General features: G+C 38.5%; 1 protein-coding gene across 2 annotated transcripts; it reads left to right on the forward strand.

Annotated features, from left to right (window-relative positions):
* The first annotated feature begins 5668 nt into the window (after positions 1-5668).
* On the forward strand, positions 5669-20706 carry LOC110158274 (cytochrome P450 3A40). 2 transcript variants are annotated; one of them, XM_020922721.2, is made up of 13 exons: positions 5669-5826; positions 8158-8251; positions 9430-9482; positions 9668-9767; positions 10090-10203; positions 10708-10796; positions 11596-11744; positions 12439-12566; positions 13954-14029; positions 16954-17114; positions 17487-17713; positions 18469-18631; positions 20007-20706. In XM_020922721.2, exons 1-13 carry the CDS (start codon positions 5759-5761, stop codon positions 20082-20084), a joined length of 1500 nt encoding a protein of 499 aa, XP_020778380.1. In that variant the 5' UTR covers positions 5669-5758; the 3' UTR covers positions 20085-20706. The 2 variants fall into 2 exon arrangements, with proteins under 2 accessions (XP_020778380.1, XP_055014023.1); XM_055158048.1 differs by lacking the exons at positions 5669-5826; positions 8158-8251 and adding an exon at positions 8821-8971.
* Positions 20707-21095: the final 389 nt, after the last annotated feature.

The raw sequence follows: 21095 nt of genomic DNA on the forward strand, positions 1-21095 counted from the left end.
CGTGTGTGTGTGCGTGTGTGTTTGTGTGTGTTTGTGTGTCTGTGAGTGTGTATCTAGTTTCTACGAGAAAGTTTGAGTTCATGTTATGGAGATGTGGTGAAGGGGGGCCTGTGTGTGTGTGCGCGTGTGTGTGTGTGTGAGGTGGGGTTTGCATGTGTAGGAGTGTGTGTGTGTGTGTGTGTGTGTGTGTTGTGGGGCACACTGAGCCATATTTGATCCACAGAGCAGCCTACAGCTTGTAAGTGATGCATAAAACAGCCACTATTCTCCCACAAATGTCACTTTTTTTTTTTTGAGACCTTTACAATTTACTAAAATGGTGAAAATGTATTTAGTTGCGTTAAAATAGATGTGTCTGAGGATTAGATGAAGCCTCGTTCCGGTACAAAAAAGCAAATGGCAGTTTTTACATACCTAAACTTGAAAACGGGTCAATTTTGACCCTAACACAATATAAGGGTTAATAGATCCATGGCTTGACCTTTGGGTTTTTTTTTTTTGTTGTTGTTTTTTTTTTTTCATTTTTGAGTAGCACTAAAGGTAAAGCAAATAAGGTGCATTAAGGACAAGCTGAAATGGTCCATGAAACAAATAAATGCGCGTAAAATAATACTGCAATAGAAAAAAATAATAATAATAACAGTGAAAAAAAAACTGTGACACCAAATACTATAAACTCATGAGCTTGGTATCTATTTAATTGACTTAGACTAAGATTAGACGTAGTTTAGTCCTTACCTAGTCCTGATTTAAAATTGTTTTACGTTACTTCAAGTCCTGGTTTAGTCTGGCATGACAAAAACGGGACTCCACACTTTTTTCACCGAGGGCCACAGATTCGGTGGTCAATAGTGAATCGTGCAGATATAACTGACAGTTAACAGCCAGTATTAATTACAGGTCTGTATCACAATGTAGTGTGTTATATTTGATGTTTATGAGTAGGATTACTGATGCTTGCAGTAGAAAGTACAACCAATCCTTTGTATCAATTCATTTATTTATTGCTTCTTATCAGTAATAAAATTGTAGCCTATATTTATCAAATAAAGGTTCACACACACTTTGCGCTCAGTTTTTGTAGACTTCATTTGGTCCTGTCCTGGTTTTTGCCCTGTTCTAGTCAAGGTTTAGTTTTACATATACTATAGCAATATTAACAGTAATAACAGTATTGTATATGAATATTGTTGCAGATCTTTAGGCACAAAAACGATTCAGTTCTCTTCCACAGGGGATATTTATTACAAAGCCACACACACAAAAAAAATTTAATCGGCTCTTAACAGTCCCCGTTCTCATACCCGTGCCTAGCCACATTTGAAACAGTGGGTGCAGTTGTCTCCCTCTCCGTTATCCTGGCAGGTCTTGCAGCCTCTCCTCTGACAGGGTCCTGTGTTGTCTGCTGGCCTCCTGGTATGCTGAAGCTTGTTGTTATTAAGAGAAGCTAGCACCATCTGTTTCACCTCTGCAACCTCAGCCTTAAGTTCTGTCACTAAGGCTTGTACCTCAGGTGGAGCTCGGGTTGGTTTGGTGTTCTTCTTGGATGAAACTGAGGTAGTCAGTGGGCTGCTGCGCGGCCCCTCTGCTGTCAGCAGTTTGTTAATCTTTGGCACTTTGGCATTGTTTCTCTTTAGCTTGTTCAGCCTCTCCATTTCAAGATTGGCTGCCTCATTCAGTCTCGCAATCAAGATTTCATCAGTCACATCCGGGTTGTCGAGAAGCGACTTTATCTGAAACTTAATGTTGTCATTCAGTAGACCTGTACCCACTGACCTCAGAAACTTCCTCTTGACCAAATCTGCTCCATAGTGCTCCTCCTCTTTTCCTCTGGATATATACAGCAGCCTGTCTTTCAGCTCAATGGCTCTGAAGAGGAACTCTTGAGGGGACTCTTTTGGGTCCTGGGAAATGTTGATCAGTTTTTGGTACAAGTCTGATGTGTCATCTTCTCTGTAATGTCCTTTCAGTATTGTTTTTAACTGAGTGAGTGTCAAATCAGTCTTTATTTCCAGCATGTCACGAAGTTTGTGCCCAGGGCTGATGGCTCTTATCACTGCCTCAGTCACCTCTGGCTCACTGTGGCCTTTGTGGAGCCCGTTCTCTATTTGATTTTTTATAAGGAGCTCTTGAGGTTACAATGTGCAGTTATCATGCTAGTTGTTATTAACTCTGTCCCTCTCTGGCCTCTGAAATTTGAGAAAAGCTCTTAAAAACTGAATAATTAGGATGTTCAGAATGTAAAGTTAGTGAGGAATAACTTTGGGCCACTTCTTTTTTTTTTAAAAAGATAAAAATCAGAACTAGTTCTTATTAGTCATTCACCTGTTTTACAGGTAAGTGAGAATTAATAACTAGTAAGAACTTAAATCACAGTTCCCACCATATTATATAAACTAAAACAAAAATAGGCTTGTTAAGAGGCCAGCGAATGAGATGGACTATTGCATCACAGCTCAATAAGCAGCTATTATAGTTATTATAGTATGGGATGAATAGTTAGGTTAGAAGTTATGGGACAGTGTGGCCGAAGGGCGAGCCAGGGCAGGCCTCTACTGTTCCAGTGTTGCAGGAAATTGCAGTATCATTGTGCAAGACTGGAGCAAAGGCAAAGACAGCCCAAGTACAGCTGTATTATATAAACACAAAGGTGGATAGTACTCAGTTGGCCTGTCACAATCACACATTTTGAAGTGTTGTATGTTGCTGAAGAAAATATAGATGATAAACGATAAACAATAATATTGACACGAAATTTATGCCACTGACATGATAACTCTTTAGTGATTATCCCCCAAAATCTATTCTCAAAGTACAACGTGGTTAAAAAACGCAAAGGGCAATAAATAAACAGAATGAAACACTTGTAACTGTACTGTAAATAGTTTGAATCTATAATGAGTATAGAGGTTATTAATTCAATCCTACACAGCTCCACAGCTCCAGACTAGTACTACTACTACTATTAAGAAAAAGTACCCATGATAAATATTGATCCCCCAGTTATTGTTCCATACTGACTGATAAGTTGACATAGTATTTATCGTGACAAACCTAGTACTTAATTACATTTGCTTAAGTAACTTTTAAAATAAATGGTACGTTTCTTCTCAGAGTACTTTTCAAGCAGCATACTTTTATTCCTACTTGAGTAATATTTCTACTGAAGTTTTAGTAAAGTGTGAGTAAGTCTACACATGTCAAAAGCTTTATGTTAAGACTATGAAATTATTTGAATATTTGTTTTTCTTGCACCACTCAGATTTAGTTCATGATTATTATTTTTTTGTCTATGCTTAGATACGTGGACTACTACATTGTACTTCTACTTATTAAAAGGCCCCTATTACGCTATTTTCTGATCTATGTTAAAATGTTCTTTCCTCATAACAAATTCATATGTTTAGCACAAACCCTGCATATTTCGGCTGAGTTCTTCATTCAAACAGAAAACACTCTGTTCCACCTTGTGATGTCATTCCATACAGCTTCACTAGAATCATTTGGATAATTTCAGCCCTGGAATTGCCAGTCTCTACTGAACTAAAGGTAAAATGTAGCTGTTAATTTAATCTGTCTATAAAAGCAGTTCAGTTTTGTCTGTCAAGCGGTTCACATCAGTATAGCCGGGTACATGTGGATTCATTTTTGTTGCTTTTGCCTAATTTGCGCATAGTTATTTTTTGTAAATATGTGTTATTTTTGCCACAGACACCACGGTGATTATGAATACATTTTTGTCTCCCTCCTGCTTGAGGCCACATTGTCCAGCTTCCCCACACTAATAATAAAGTGTTACTCAAACATGTGTGAATGAAACATAGAAACATAGAACAACAGAATATAACATGGCTTAAAGCTCACAAGAGTCAATTTTGTGTAACTGAGGACATTTAATATTGAATAATAATTAATAATTTGAAGTAACATTACTCTTGAGTGCAATTTTTGGCTTCTCTACCCACCTCATTATAAGTCTGCTCTGCATTGTAATGAGAAAGTATGTTTTAGCATGTTAGAGTTGTTTTTGTTAGCCTGATTCATCAGCCGCTTTTACTTCATTTCACTTCGTAGAAACCGTCTGACCTCTCAGTGTTTTTTTTGTTTAACCAATTGCTGCTATTTGGTAAATACGTATGTAATGCGTTGCTAACGGGGCTAATTGGTATATTAAGCTTTTCCCAAATCCCGTATGAAGAAGGGCAATAACGTCTTTCCCCTTGAGGAAATTAACCAAACATTCACTTTGTTCCGGCTTTAAATCCTCAATCTCGGGAAACATTGACAACACTGAATGTATGGCCCTTTGCTGATTGGCTGGTGCCAGAACTTGCACTTTTTACAAATCGTCTAGTGTATTTTGATTCCTGACCTAGTGGCTGGAGAGAAATGAAAATGAGCGGAGGTGCTAGGTGGCGCCAACCTGGGTATGTTTTTGTTAATGTGTCTGAAAAATCCATTCTGGCTGCCGAAAGTTGTGGAATGCACAATAAACTCAAACTTCATCACAAAGAACAATTAGTTTTAGGGCTACTAGTCCTGTTTTTTCGTGTTTTTAAGACAGGAAAAATTAGCTACAACACCTTTAACAAAATTGTATGTCTTTTCAGTAGTTTTCAGATGGCATATTTACTTATAGTTGAGTGATATATTGTACAGTGTAACACTACTTGGGGAAACCTTTTGGTTTCTGTGAGTAGGTCTACAAGTTACAAAATCTTTATGTTGACGATATTAATGATTTCAACATTTGTGTTTCTTGTACTACCCTTTTATGTGATTTTGTTTTGCTAATTTTTATGGTCTATCCTTTTTTACCAATACCAGTGCATTGTTTAAAGTGACAGTATGTAAGATTTTGCTTTTGAAACATGTCTATCAACATCTAGCTGTGTCCCCAGATATGTAAGCATCAAATCAGTCTTACACTTACTGATAAGATTGTCAATTATAAAAAACATTGGACATGATGGCTAAGTTGTTATTTTGGTAATTTGGTTCTCAAGACTATGATCAAACCAGAAAGAAAACCATCCCTCACATAAATCTCATTTCCGGTTTCAACACTGAAATCCTGTTTAAACCTAAAACATTTCTCTCTGATCTGAACAGTCACTACCTAAACCCCAGCACCTACAGTCAATCATGAATCAGTGCTACTGCAGCCTCTGCAGCTCAGTGAGTGAACTCTGGCATGGCCATGCTGTGGAAGATTATAGCCAATACAACAACATTTCCATGGGAACAAGCGGACAGAGGTATGTTTTTTTTCTGATAAACATCCAGAATGACAAAAAATCATGTTTATATTGTAGCCTTATTTTTTTTTCAAAAAAGTGACATACCTTTACCTTTGCTTTATTTGAAAGTTAGAGCTACAGTCCAATATGTTCTGTGTTATAAGTCATACTGTGGGTCACGGTAGTACCTGTAAATCTTGATCAGCACTTCACAATATTATGATGTCACGTGTTAAGTAAACCCAAGCTACTAGCCAACTCTGACCCAGTCTTACAAGTCTTCCTAGAACCCTTTTCCTTTTCCAGACATGTCTCATATTCATCATCCCTCCTCCTCCTGTTGTTTGTTACTGTTTAACCGGGTACCGGCTGCTCCCATTGGCTCACCCCTCGCACACTTTACTCCTCACGCAACAGCTCCAGCCCTGTATTTATAAAGCAGAGAGCGTTCGCCCTGACTGTGCCGAACGTGTGCCCACTGCCCTGGGACAGCACCAGGAGCGAAGTCAGCAGGCATCATGGACCTCCTCAACTTCTCCACGGAGACCTGGACGCTCCTGGCAGCGCTCATCACACTCTTTGTTATGTAAGTGGCCTACATACTTCAGACAGGGTCAAATAGGAGTGCACTGTTCTAGCTGATGATAATATTCAGATGACATGACAACATTCTATAGGCCAATATGAAGTTCTTGGGTTTAGTCACGATTAGAAAAGATCAGGTTCAGCATTTGTGTATTTACTTTTTGGGTGTTTCAATGGAAAGTACAAAGTTATCAATAGAAAAATCTGTCTGTTGTTTTTAGTTTAGTTTACTTTATTAAAATCCCCATTAACTACTGAAATATGAGTAGCTATTCTTCCTGGGGTCTTCTCAAATTCATACACATTTTATTGTATAATACACAAACTACATACACACACACAATAACAAGACACGAAAGCCAAATGTATAGTAAAATAATGAACTAAGAATGTAAACTGTTAATTAAAACAGTATAATTAATTAAAGATAGAGTCAGAGAGTGTATGACATAATGACATCCTAGAATCTGAAACCACCTATTATTACCTATTATTTAGTCGTGGCTGAACCTTTTCAGATTTAGTGTTTGTTCAGTTTCTTTAGTCCAAGTTCAGTCCGAGTTAAAAACTGGGGAATTTCCGGTTAAGTCCTGTTTTCACATTTTTTTCCCCCTTTTGTCCTGGATTAAACCTAAAAAATGTGGGTCAAGACTTTTTTTTTTTTATAAACTTCAGGGGAGGGTGAAATAAAGATAAAATCTAAGCTCACACAGGCTACATTTGTACTTTAAGTAACGTATGAAACAGTTGTTTTAAAGGAGTGAGAGTGTTGTCTCCCTTTGTATTCGGTGTTTACATATTAGGCTATTACAATCATTGCATCATGTTGGAACTGTATGTAGCCTGCACTCTGAATAGGTCCGGCACGATAATCACTCTATTGTTCATGTGTTTATATTTGGTCAATATTTAACTCCTTACAGTCTACATACATTCTAATCAGTCTGATACCCATAAAATAAAACATAATAAGTTTAATAAACAATTAAATCAAACACTAAGTAAGTCTTTGATCAGATGTACACAGAAGCTAAAGTTATTGTGCCAACCCATTGACTTATCATTCAATACATGACAGATGGGATATCATTTTGGGGGTCAATATTTATCGTTGGCACTTTTACTTTGTAGTAGTGGGAAACGTTTGGTTATATTTCTGTACTATGATGAGATTTGAACTGTTGACAGTTGAATTAATAACTCCTATGATTCATTATAGATACAAACTGACTACTAAAGAGTATCATTCTGCTGTTTATTTATGGTAGCAATATATCACGCTTCAGATTTGTTATTGTGACTGTCACTGACAGGCCTACAAATAAACTGCCTAAACCTGTTACAACAGGGCACAAGCAAGTTTTTCTCATGACACTTTTGACAGCTCAGAAACTCCAGAATTCTCTCATTGAGGTGCAGAGGCCACACTGAGTCATGAGTTGCTCCTTTTAGGTCCATTTACATTCATTTTCTGTTTAAATGTTGAGCTCATTGTGCTTTCTGATTGGATAATTGTCTTGAGAACCAAAATACGAAATTATAACAACTTGGCAATCATGTCCAATGTTTAAGAATAAACCGGTATTTAAAATAGTTGCTTTTTGATTTGTTTACCTGTATCTGAGGACACAGTTAGGCCATGTTTAGGTAAATTCAGTATTGGGAAGTAACTCGGAATACTTTGGTACACTATCGCATTTGATGGTATTCAGAAAACAAGTACTTTCTTAAAATCAGTGGAGTATATTGTGGTACTTCAATCACACAATTTAGTCTTCAAACTGCACAGAATCAGTACAAAAAAATAAACTCTTCTCGTTTTGTACATGCTTTTGTCATTTTTCCTTCTCCAAAAGCAGAACAAATGGTAAAACAAATGCAAAGCTGATGCAAATGCAAAGCGTTTTTACACTACAATTAATGCAACTGTGCGTGAAAGTATTCCAAGTATTCACAATACAGTACTCTGATTGACCCATGTAACAGAGCAAAATACATTTTAATACAGGTATTCAGTATTCTGCAACTAAATACGTTTAGTTCTGCAACTAAATACATTTAGTTCAAAATATTCTTCCCATCCCTGTGTAAGATAAACATTGACAAAACACTTTTACGTTTATTTTCTTTTGAGATGTTCCTCAGGCTTGTACACTGTAAAAATCTGTTTCTATTGGTACAGGTTGGGTCTCAAATTCATAACTTGCTCTGACCTGTGTTACATAGACAGTAAACAAAGATATAATGGAAGAAAAGGCTTTAAAAAGGTGTGGACCGCCGGGCTTTTGTGATAGTCATTATGTAACAGCGTCCCTTTTGTTACACTCCACAGATATCTCTACTGGCCCTATGGAGTTTTCAACAAAATGGGGATTCCTGGCCCAAAACCTGTGCCGTTTTTCGGAACAATGCTGGCATATAGAAAGGTGAGTACAAGCGAATCATTACATTCTGACAAACAAAAATAATCACTATGTAAAAGAATGTACCAACATCAAAATTGTGCCCATGCTCACTTTCTTTTCGGAACGTGGCGGCTATAGGATTATCTCTGTTCATTTATATATGCAGTCTATGTTTGAGGGAGGAGGTAAAGAGCCTATATATATATAAGGAAATACATCTCTGAACTGAACTACTGGTCTAACATACCATTTACCACCCACCTACAATTCCGTCATCACACCCAAACCAAAACAGAAAGAACATAGGAATAACCAGAGTGTGCTAATAGGTGTGAGATCACCATTAGGAATCATTCAAAATATGACATCTCAGGGTAGTTCAATGGACTTAACCAGTAACACACTGTAAACTAATCTAAGTGTGTTGGTTTAACTATAGTTAGCTCCTCAATTTAAACAGATATTGAAGGCAGTGACTTACTGAACCCCGTCAGAACTCAAGAAGCCTCTGATCAAAACTAAAAAAAATTTCCAGTTGAAATTTTGCAATATTAATTGAGTCATTTCTTGGGCATTACATTGCAAAAAATTCTGAAGTAACAGTACTCTTATAAGAGTAACATTTTGGGCTGTTCTGTGTGCTCTCCTCTGTTTGAATCTTGTCAGTTTGAGCACTGAAAGTAGACTAAATTTGGAGATGCATGCACTTTTACAAGACAGAGTAACACATGGCATCACAAGGTGAGACAATTCTGTAGGATTACTCAAACATGCATAATTAAAAACTGATCACAAATGTATTTGTGTAAAAATTATTGATACTCATAAAAAAAAACATCAAAATCATTCAGAAAATATGTAACAAAGTTAGTTCTTTTTCAGACAAGGCTACAAGGGTATTATGGTCTTTATTCTTAATCTGGAACAGACACATTTGAGCACATGTATTGAAGTTTTAAATAATGTATTGATTTATAAAGTCATGGCTATTGTGAAGAAGATATCACACATTATTTGGTACTACTGCTATTCACAGGTGAAGAAAGTCCAATTATCATTGAAACAGCTGAATGCGATTCAGGGTCCATGCCACCAAAGCTGCAGTAATATCAAAGCAGTTTCATGAGAGACCAAAAGAACAACTCCACATGTTTTCATGACATTGTTACAGATTGTGTTGCATTTGTTTTGTTTCACAGGGGTTCATGAACTTTGACATGGCATGCTTCAAAAAATATGGGAAAATCTGGGGGTAAGTCAGCTGTCTACATCAACATTTACATAATTTATTTTCTACTATCTATATTTATCTGAATTATTTTTAACCCTTATTAAAAAACTGTTAACGTGTCAGCTGCATTGATCTGCCCTTCTCTTACACTTGTGTGTGTTTACTGACTCTTCCTCTAACTGTTTTCTTGTGTCTGTTTTTTGCAGGATCTTTGATGGGCGTCAGCCGGTGCTGTGCGTGTGTGACCCTGCCATGGTGAAAACCATCCTGGTCAAAGAGTGCTACTCCCTGTTCACCAACCGCAGGGTAAGGGCTCCTGACTCTGTCCAGATGACCTGCTAGCTAGTTCATCTTTCACCCATCCAGGTACAACAATACTTAATACAACAGTAATAGGCCAACTGGATAGTTTGTTATTTTTCTCAAAACATTTTGGTGATCATCCAGCCACCTCTAGCTGTAAGCCTGGATGTCCCTAGACTTTTCCAGACAGCTGCAGGTTGATGACTAGTTAGACTGACGCCTGTGTTGCCAGATAAGATGTGCATTTCCCCCTTTACCACTGAGGATCCTGGGGCTGACTTCCTCAGTCTATATGAGTGCTAACATGCTGCCTGTGCTCCATCAGAACTTCCGTCTGAACGGGCCTATGTATGACGCTGTGTCCATCGCTGAGGACGACCAGTGGAGGAGGATCCGCGGTATCCTGTCTCCATCCTTCACCTCGGGGCGCCTCAAAGAGGTCAGCACTTTCAGCACCAGTTTTCACATAACAGCCCCTAGTGGTCACTCAGCCCACCCATGTAATCCTAGTGATGCTGACATGAATACCGGGTGCCTGAGCAGCCAGTCCTTTGCATTCTGTACAAATCTAGAAGGGTCTGGAATCGGACAAGCAACCATCCTAACTTGGGATGGTCCAACCATAGCTGCTAATTTGTCTCACGTCTCTCAAAAGCAGAAGACATCTCCTCTCCAAAATTCTCGTACCATTCAGAACAAAATATATCACTAGCTGCGATAAAGCTTCAGTTGTTGATCTACAGAAGCTTTCATGTTTGTTTTAACACAAACAGACCATGCATTTCTCTGATTGGTTAATCCACCTGTCAATAGCTATTGAAAATTGGGAAGACAGGATATGGTTCCACTTTTGTCAGAAAGTGTGGCTTTGGCTGGTCAGGCATGAACAGAGGGCTGCTACTGCCACCATTGTTATGATTGGTCCTCTGTGCTTTTGCTGCAGATGTTTGACATCATGCAGCACCACTGTGGCACTCTCGTCAACAACATGAAGAAGAAAGCTGACAAGGACGAGCCAATAGAGCTTAAAGAGTAAGAACAAGTCCTACAATCCTTTCATAGCTTTTTGCTTTATCTTGGACTGTATTGATCCACAAGGGAAATTACTTGGACACAGTAGTTCACACATCACAATATATTATAATAACAAAGAGAAAAAACATATAGAAATGGTAATAGTACATTCTAAATAAGTAGTGAAAATAGCAAAAGACTGGTATCTCTCTTGAACTTCATATGTACAATTTGTTGCTCATTGGCAAACAGCCGCTGGCTACCTCCAGGCAGAGGAGGGTGTGTCAGGGTGGGCTCCTGCTCCTATTCTTTCCATCTGAATTTTTTGCAGAGTTGCACTAAAATTAATGAATACTGGCAGATGGGTTTAATGAGGGTGTTTTACTTCTTCTAACTGTTAACACATAACATTTAGATCCAAATGTTACCTTTTCTGATGCTCTGCCTCCCCTTCCTTTGCTTCCCATGTTAAGTCACTCCCCCTTCAGAGCACTATCACAACACTATCACAATCAGCATACTCCCCGCTAATGAGACATTGCATCAGGTTTGTCAAGTTGCTGTGTATAGTTTTATCATGTTTTTTTATATTTATTGAGAATTGTCCTGTGGGAGAATGGCTGACGTAGGCTTGTGGGTGGAGCATTGCAGAATCTTACAGCTAACTGTAAAGAGGGTAGAGAACCTCTTCAGGCATGATTCTGATGAGCGACTGACACTATAACATGGTAGAAAGCTCCAAAAAAAACCTTAAACATTTGCGATGTTCTAATTGCATTTTCATCTTGCAGCTCTAACATGTGCATGTGTGTGTCAGGTTCTTCGGGCCCTATGCCATGGACGTAGTGACCAGCACTGCCTTCAGCGTGGACATTGACTCTCTCAACAACCCTTCAGACCCATTTGTTACCAACATCAAGAAGATGCTTAAGTTTGACCTGTTCAGCCCTCTCTTCCTGGCCGTTGGTACAGTAAACAAAGTCAAATGACTGATTTATACATTTATATAATTGTGACAGTTTGACACTAGTCTCTTATCTTGAATTTATTATTACCATCTATATTTTTCCTCGTTATTATTATATATTGTGATGTGTGAGCTACTGTGTCCAAGCAATTTCAAAGTCTAAGTACGGTTTCAAAATATAGATTACTGCAGAAAATCATACTGTTTTAGACCTCCACAAACAATGTGAAAGTCTCTGTACCTGATTTATACTGTTTTAAATACGAGCATCCTAATTATTCACTGCTTAGTTTAGAAGTACTTTTCACAACTTTCAGAGACCAGAGCAGCATTTTGCTGTGACTGTAAATCTAACAATAACAACCAAAAGCATTCTAACTAGATGGAGAAAGCACACAACATACTTCTTTTGACCTCAAGAGCTGCTTATACAGTATATCTGTACTGGGGCAAATACATTTCGCACAGATACATGAGGGAAAAAACTGGGTACAATGCATTTATTGTTAAAGTGTTCAAAATTTTAACTGGCCATATTTGTTTACTGGGAATTTTTCTGCTATAAGAGAATATGAAAATTTGAAATTACTACCATTTACAAACATAGCCACTGTATAATATATATATATACTATATTGAAACTGTAATTGTCATAGATTGGTTGAATGTGCTGACTCGTTCCATTTGTTGCAGCCTTTTTCCCATTCCTCGGACCAGTATTTGAAAAGTTAGAGTTTTCCTTTTTCCCTACTTCTGTCACGGACTTCTTCTATGCGGCTCTCCAAAAGATCAAATCCGGCCGGGAGGCCAGCCAGCAGAAGGTTTGTTGAGATTTGATTTATCTAGTCATGGCAGAACCTGCAAAATTGTATATTTAGACTCCTGATAGTTTTTTTTTTGTGTTTTTTTTTTTGTTTTGTTTTTTTGTTTCATTCACACGTGTTTCATACCCTGCATATTTAGACTGGGTTCTTCTCTCAAAATAAAAACACATGGTAATGAAGGAAGTAATCACCTGCGTTTTTCAACACCATACACCTTAATTAGAATCGTTTGAATGATTTCAACTCTGGAATTGCCAATCTCTACTGCACAAACGTTAAAAGGTAGTTGTTAACTTGAAAACTACCACTTAATCCTAACATCACAGGGTAGAAAAGAGCATTTTGAGCTTCGGAGATTTAGACAGACTAATAATGAATAATAATAAGGATTACTCAAACATGTATGAATGAAAAAAAACACAACTCCAGGTCTGTTTTTGATGAGGTAACAATATTATAACATGGCTTAAAGCTCACAAGAATCAATTTTGTGTAATATAGGATCTTTAAAGCTGGGCCTCATTCATGAAATGTTCTTATGAACAAATTTGTACTTAAGACCTTCTTATAAACATTTGTGGCATTCACAAAACTTTTTCTTAAATGAAAATGTTTTTTTGGAAGAACAAATCCTATAAACAGGCACAAGCACTCATAAGAACAAATATTATACTGTTTTAGGATATTATTACTCTGATAATGACAACAAAAAAAATCTAATTCCTCCATCATTGTAAGTGATATACTTTCTGAAATTATTTCCTATAAACATATGACTATGTGATCCAGTAACATTTATGAGGAGTTTTCCAGAGCCTGTTTCTATTGGGTCTAACAGACTTTACCCAGGCTGCAGTGAGCCTCAGTCTGTCCCAGCCTCCTGATCCCCCCTCACCCCCCATGGCCAGACCGCACTCTTATGCACCCCCACTCCTTCTTTTATGAAATAATTTTAGATGAATATTGTGATTTAAATTGTGCAAATTATAGTATAATGATCCATAGGTGTCATAGATTAACAATATGGCAGACACAAGCATATGTTTTCTTTAAACTATAACATGCATGCTGTATATTAAGATTTGCCATTTTGTTCTTCATAAACTGTAATATTGATCTTAATGGCCCTGTACCCGAGTCCACTGTGTACTGTCTGTATCTAATTCTAGTCCATCTATAAAGCCTTAAATTATCCAAGTATCAGGAAGTGCTCTGTTAGCATGGTTGTTGTGAAAAGTGCTTCGAAACTCACTGTTGTAAGTGAGGAATAACTTGCACCACAGCAAACAGTATAAAATAAATCAACTGGTTCTGTTACAGTGCATTTAAATCTTTATTTCTACTTGTGGAGAATTGAAATTGCTACTTCTGTGCTTTCTTTTAGAATCGAGTGGACTTTCTGCAGTTGATGATTGACTCTCAGAAACATCACGTGCCAAATGATCCCGAGAAGGATAAAGGTAAAACACAAATACAGTTCCATAAACACTTTCCATACTGACAAAATGACAAAGGTGCTGTAAATGTCTAGAGTCGGGTTAGCTACTGCAGTTCAGAAGGTTTCAACTTTGTTAAGGTAACTGGGAAGACAAAACATTAAATTATGCACAAAAAAGGGTATTTTCAAAGGACAGACAAATTGAGACAAACTACATCATATCTGAAGGTTCCTCTATCAACCTAAAACATGTGCAGAAAGTCAAATCGAACCAGCTAAGGTAGTACTGATCAAGACTAGCTCAAGATCTGGGGCCTCATTTATAAATCTTGCTTACGCAAAAATCCGTGCGTGCGCTCTTCCTACGCCAACCGCGGTATTTATAAAACTCGACGAAGGCGTGGCTGTTTGCTTAACTCTACGCCAACACGGGACCTCCTGTAAGTTCTACGCAAAGTCTGGAGACACGGGGAAAAAGCGACACTCGTGGAGAGAAGCAGAAGTGAACAGAGTTTGAGGAAGAGTTTGATCAGAAAATCCACGTATATAGAAGAATTACCTTCAGATTTGCGCATTTAAATGGTTAGTTGGCCAAAACAAGGAGAAAGTCTGTTTATTCCAGTCATTATTCTCCACAATATTATACATTTGAAATTCGTGCACGAGCGCAGCCACGTTCCCGGACTCGGTGTAGCGCAGAGTCCCACAGTCCACACCGCGACCATAGACTTCTATAGAACACAGACTGTGACCAACACAGAGGACGAAATATTGACCCGACCTGAGAGAAAAACTCTTCCCTTGGACGCAGCAGGAGCCAGGCTTTGATTTAATGAACGCAACTTTAACACTTTTACTTCAGTCTTTACGCACCGAGCGCCAGAGTGACCCGAGTCTGCGGACAACACGAAGCCTACTGCCCGAACCTGACCCCAACCAAAATCTTCCCTACATTTTTGTGTAATGGGGAACTCTTGTACATGAGAGCTGCTCTCTGACTGTATGAAGAACAGAATAATGCCCGTGCCCGTCCCGACCCAGACCCACACTCACAGACCCAGACCCACACTCACAGACCCAGACCCACACTCACAGGTTCAGCAGTTTGGATGTTTCGTGTGGACTTTCATTGGCAGAATAACATCTGTATCTGATGTGTTTCATGCTAAATCTGTGTCCTCGTGTCCCTCCCTCGCTCCTTTCGCTCTCCAGGGGAGGGCATCTGAATCTCTCGCACGCGCTCATAATTTTCAGATCAGCGCGTGCACGTATCTACGTGTATGTGCATAAATACAGGGGCAGTCCTCACACACATCATAGACAGACTTAAAAATATAGCGATAAAACTCTTGAAACAGCGAAAAAACACATGGGCTTTACTGTAAAGATGTGCTGCCTAAATATTATAAAATATGATTAAATGAACAGATGAGTCATTGTTGTCACTTTTAGTTTTGTATTTATTTATTAAACAAGGTTTAATAAAGTCTTTGTCGTGATCACGTGGTGCTGCGTGGAGCGTCCTCCTCCCTCTGTCCCGCGTGTCTCGGTCAAACCCACTGATTATCGGCTCATGTTTAGGGAAATCTCATTCACGAGTCACTTTACATGCTCCTTTTATGGTGAGGTGGAGGTGTGGAGAGGGCGTGACGTGGGTTTACGTGCACAAATTCTAGTTGCAGGTGGGATTTATAAAGCAAAGATTGCGTGGTTTGGTGCGTGCGGTGGGTTTTCTAAATATGGAGTTTGCGTGGCGCACGCCTGTCGTAGCTACTCGGCGTACGCACTAACTTACGACAACTCCTCCGCAGTTTTTTATAAATGAGGCCCCAGGACTTTAGACAGGGCACAACTGAGCTCTCCAAGGAACCAGCTGTGAGTCCAAAGCACTGCCAGGCCCTGTGCTCTGTCCAACGCCTGTGCACCCACTACACCTATTGTTTCCTTTGAGAAAAGACAACTTCAGCTTCCACAAACACTACAGGGCTCGTCTCTGGAGTGCCTGCTCGCTTCTGTCTCCAGAACAACAATTGGAAGAGAGAGGTGTACCCTGGTTTGGCATTCCCTGGTTCAGACATTAAAAAGGCTTCTGTCGCTGATGCAAAATCGTGTCAGAAAAACTGCTCTGAACACCCACAGTGCCACTTCTTCACCGTCTCTCCAAGTGGGAGCTGTTATCTCAAAGCTGTCCTCACCACTCCTGCCCCTGAAAAGGTCGTCACTTTTAAAGACGTGTCTGGCTTCAGTCTGACGGAGCAATAAAGAGATCCCTGTGTGTCAGATGCCCTCCTGTTCTCCTGTATTCTCATCATATATCTATCATAATGTCTTGAGGGTCTGTGTCTCCAAGTGCTGAGCCTGTACAACAATGGTAAATAAAGTTAGAACTCCAGCCCTCCAACTCCTCTTCCCACTATGAGTAAATCTTTAAGTGACAAAAGCTTTTTGTTGACAATATGAAATGATCAGATATGTTTTAATTTGTCAAATTTTTCTGTCTATCCTTTGAAAATAGCAGATTTTGTGTATTACTTAATGTTTTGTCCTTGAAATTACATTATAAATCTGTTACATCCCAAAAGTAAAATAATATTAATTGTATTAATATATTTGAAAAAAATATATATAATTTCTGGAAATCATCTTGCAACCCCCACCCCCTCCACTGTGACCCGCACTTTGGGAACCACTACAGAGACTGGCATTTCCAGGGCCTGCTTCTGTTCTCAGCCTAAATATGCAGGGCTTGTGTGTTAAACAGGCATGAATGAAACAAAACACAACTCCAGATATGTTTGTGATAAAAAAACAACATTATAACATAAATTGAAAAATAGCTTAATATAAGTGCTTTAAATCAAAATACAGATATCTGAATTGGAATAATTTGAGGTGATTTATTACTGTGCCCTGTATTATAATACCTTTACATTGTGCTTTGTTCAGGGCTGAGTGATCACGAGATCCTTTCCCAGGCCATGATTTTCCTGTTCGCCGGGTATGAGACCACCAGCAGCAGCTTGAGTTTCCTGGCCTACAACCTGGCCACCAACCCCGAGGTGATGGAGAAACTGCAGGCCGAGATCGACTCCACCTTCCCCAACAAGGTGTGTGAAAGCAGGGCTGAAGGGTAAGGGGAGGCCTCCCAGATAAACCCAATATAAACCCAGCCTAACAAAATCTATAATTTTGCAACAATTACTGTATTTACTCTGCTCTGGTGTTGTCACATTAAAATTTTAAAATTGATTTCAGTCCTAAAGAATAGACTTGATACTCGGTATCAGTTCTGATACCACAATGATAATCAAAAACACTCTTCCTTTAGACAACAGAATGTCATTGTAAAGTACAGTGGAATGCTGGGGCACTGTTAGCATGCTAGCTTTCTTTACATTACCATGATGGCCAAAGGAATGAAACTGGGAAATAAGTATGGACCACTGTAAACTCTTAACATAATATTGTGTGTTGTGTAGGCTCCATTGCGGTACCAGGAGCTGATGCAGATGGAGTACCTGGACAGTGTGGTGAATGAGTCCCTGCGCCTGTACCCCATTGCGGCGCGGCTGGAGCGGGTGACCAAGGCCTCAGTGGAGATTGACGGCCTGCTCATCCCCAAAGATATGGTGATAATGGTGCCCACATGGCCCATCCACCGAGATCCAGACACATGGCCTGACCCCGATGCCTTCAAACCAGAGAGGTGAGCAGAGACTCTAACTACACTATACACCATGAGTTTGTACAACAGGGATGAAGTGAATGGCTTTAGGCTCTTCAGATCTGTGTCTGCCCATTTTGTAGCCTGGCAAATCCAGACTCCTATTGCTGTATTTTTTATACAGAAGGACTCACACCCTCCGCCAGGGCTTGATTCAGACAGAATCAGATTATTTCATCTGTTTTTTTCAGTAACATATGTAAAACATGAACATTTTGAACTAAATCATATTTCTCTCCAATGTGATTGGGAGTTTAGTGCTTCACTCATTGATTCTGTGGATATTAGCAATGTTTTTCAGTCCCTTCAGTCCCCTGTGATATTTTTCCTTTCTTTTTTCCAAACAAACATGCTTGTCATGTTTGTTTTGATATGGATGGACCATGGCTGTCCCTGATTGGCTAATCCAATTGCACTCATCTGAATTCATGGAGTTTCAGTGGTGACCACACTCACATCTATGTAAAGTATTGGAGAAGTGTGTAGACAACCCTTTTTGGCCCACTGGTACTCTAAGCCTGTCCACAAACATGTATCCTTGTTAATTAATGTTTTAGTGCTGAAAGCACTGCGTGATTCCTTCTCAGTTTTCTCAGAGTTATATTTATATATCTTAAAAGAATGCATTTGTTTGAAAGTAGTAAAATTAAGAAACCCAACTGAACCAATGTGCATGTTTACAATGCAGAAATTGTAATGATTGTATGATAATGAGTTCTTTTTGTGTGGCTGTCTAGGTTCAGCAAAGAAAACAAAGACAAGGTGGACCCATATACTTACATGCCGTTTGGCTCTGGACCCAGGAACTGCATTGGAATGCGCTTTGCTTTGGTCTTGATGAAACTGGCCATTGCTCAGATCCTGCAGAAATACACTTTCATTACCTGTAAAGAAACTGAGGTAAGACTGGCTACACCAACATATCAAGAGACACTGAAAAATGAGAGACATTTTCATCAATAATATAATTTCTATTACAAATTTTATTTGTTGTATTTTTTTTTTTCAGTTAAAATAATTGAAATCAACCTTTTACAAAATGCAGAAAAAAGTACAAATTGCAATCGAAGTTTATTAAAGAAACTGTATGTAACCTGTGCTCTTACAGTAAAAAAAAAGAAAATGTACTACAATCACAATTGAACCTGGGTTGTCAGTGCATTAAAGGGCAAATATTACACTATTTTCTGATTTATGTTATAGAGTTGTTCCCTCATCACAAACATGGCTGGAGTTTTGTTTTTCTTTTTTTTTACACAAACCCTGCATATTGAGGCAGAAAACACTCCTTGTTCCTTCTTGTCATTTGGTAATACACGAAGTGCTCCACTGCGTTTTTAAACTCATTACACCTTCACTGGAATCCTTTGGATAATTTCAGACCTGTGATTGCTAATCTTTACTGAACTAAATGAAAGTAACTAAAAAGGTAGCTGTTAACTTGAAACTACCACTACATGACAACATCACAAGGTGGAACAGAGCATTGCAGATGTAGACAGACTAATAATAATGGATTTCTCAAACATGTGTGAGTGAAACAAAACACAACCTCAGGTATGTTTTTGATGAGGTAAAAATATTCTATCATGACTGAAGGCTCACCAGAGTCAGTTTTGTATAGAACCTTTATAACCTGCAGATAAAGGACACATCCAAGTGTTTCTCATTTTCAGCATATGGACAGTCCATGGCTCATGTGAAAGCTCAGAACCTTCAGAATTCCCTCCTTGAGCTGCAGAGGCTGCGCGAGCACTGATTCATGCTTGACTGCAGATGCTGGGGTTTAGGTAGTGACCATTCAGATCAGAGAGGGGCATTTTAGATTAAACTGGATTTCAATATTGAAACTGGCAAAACAAATCAGAGACTCATGTGAGGCCCATTCTACTTCTGATTGGATAATCACTTTGAGAACCAAAACACCATTATTACATAAATAACTTGGCCGTAATAGCCTAAATGTTTTTGTAACTGAGATCAGCAGTTACAAATCGGCATAAGACTTGTTATTCTTAACAGCTATGTTTGGATTGTTTATCTTCTATCTGGGGACACAGTTAGGTCTATGTTTATAATTCTAAATCAAAATCTAGTTCCTTAAACCCTATTTACAATGTTGATAGGTAATATTGGATCACAGGGTCATATTATGTAATTAACCATTTGTGAGTCCAAAGGGTGACCAACACGAACTGTGCCCTGCCATTACATAAAAAATGTTCACTCTCTGTGCTGTAAAACTCTCTCTTCATGTGTTTCTCTTCTCTTGCAGATCCCACTGGAGATGGACATTCAGGGGCTTCTGGCACCAAAACGACCAATCAAACTGAAGCTAGCGCCTCGTTCTTAATCTATTGCAGATTTTTACTTCCTGTGTAATGCCTTAAAAGTGATTATAATGTTTTATTTTTGCAAAGATAAGATAACATAAGATAAGATGCATTTTCAGCTAGTCTGTCTGTGTATCACCACGTTGCCTTTGTTGTGATGATTTCCTGCACTGTGTAGACCATAAAACACCATAAATCTGTTTTTATTGGGGATGTACCAATCTAGTACTAGTATCAGTTATCAGTGCTTATATTGACAAAAAAAGCTGGATCGGATATTGCTTTCAAAATATCAATGCAGCCGATATCCTGGTTGGACATAAACATTGATGTAATAAGACTATTTACTGTATGTAGCCAGTCCAGAAAGTCTCATAATGTTTGAACATTTATCTAAACAAAGTTGTTCTGTAGTTACTTAAGAGATACATAAGAGCTATATAACACATTTGGATCAGTTTTATGGTATTTTATTTTGGCTTTAAAGAAATAAATGCTAATTTCTGCAGTAGCATGCACTGGATGATATTGGCAGGTACTTCAAGTTGTAAAGAAATTTGTATGAGAACTGAGAAAGCTGGATCAGTGCACCCCCAATGTTTATTGCCACCTTTCAATAATAAAAAAAACATTTATCAGGTAGATTCTGGTAAATCTTTTTTACTTGTTGCAACTGTCTTTTTTCAACTGAAGCTATGAGCACAGCTTTGAGTTTTTAAATAGCTGCAAACACAGGCTCATTATTGTACATTGTATGAACTGGCTCAGTGGATTTCACTACGTCTAAATCCAAGAATGAGAAAATAACATTAAAGGTTGTATGGAGGATTTTTTTGTTTCAAATTGTCAATGATAGCATTATAGAGGTGCAGTAGCCTTGTAATTATGATGACCAAAAAAAAAGAGAATAAAAATTCATCAACTCTGGACATGGTGGGGCTAAACATTTGCCAATAGATAACGACACTACCTCGTTATCTGTTAGCTGATAGGCTGTCAATCAAACTCCCTACGTTTCTAGCGTAACTGAC

Source organism: Boleophthalmus pectinirostris, unplaced genomic scaffold (assembly GCF_026225935.1).
Source record: "Boleophthalmus pectinirostris isolate CB_2022bp ecotype Guang Dong unplaced genomic scaffold, ASM2622593v1 HiC_scaffold_22, whole genome shotgun sequence".
In the NCBI taxonomy this organism is placed as follows: Eukaryota; Metazoa; Chordata; class Actinopteri; order Gobiiformes; family Gobiidae; genus Boleophthalmus; species Boleophthalmus pectinirostris.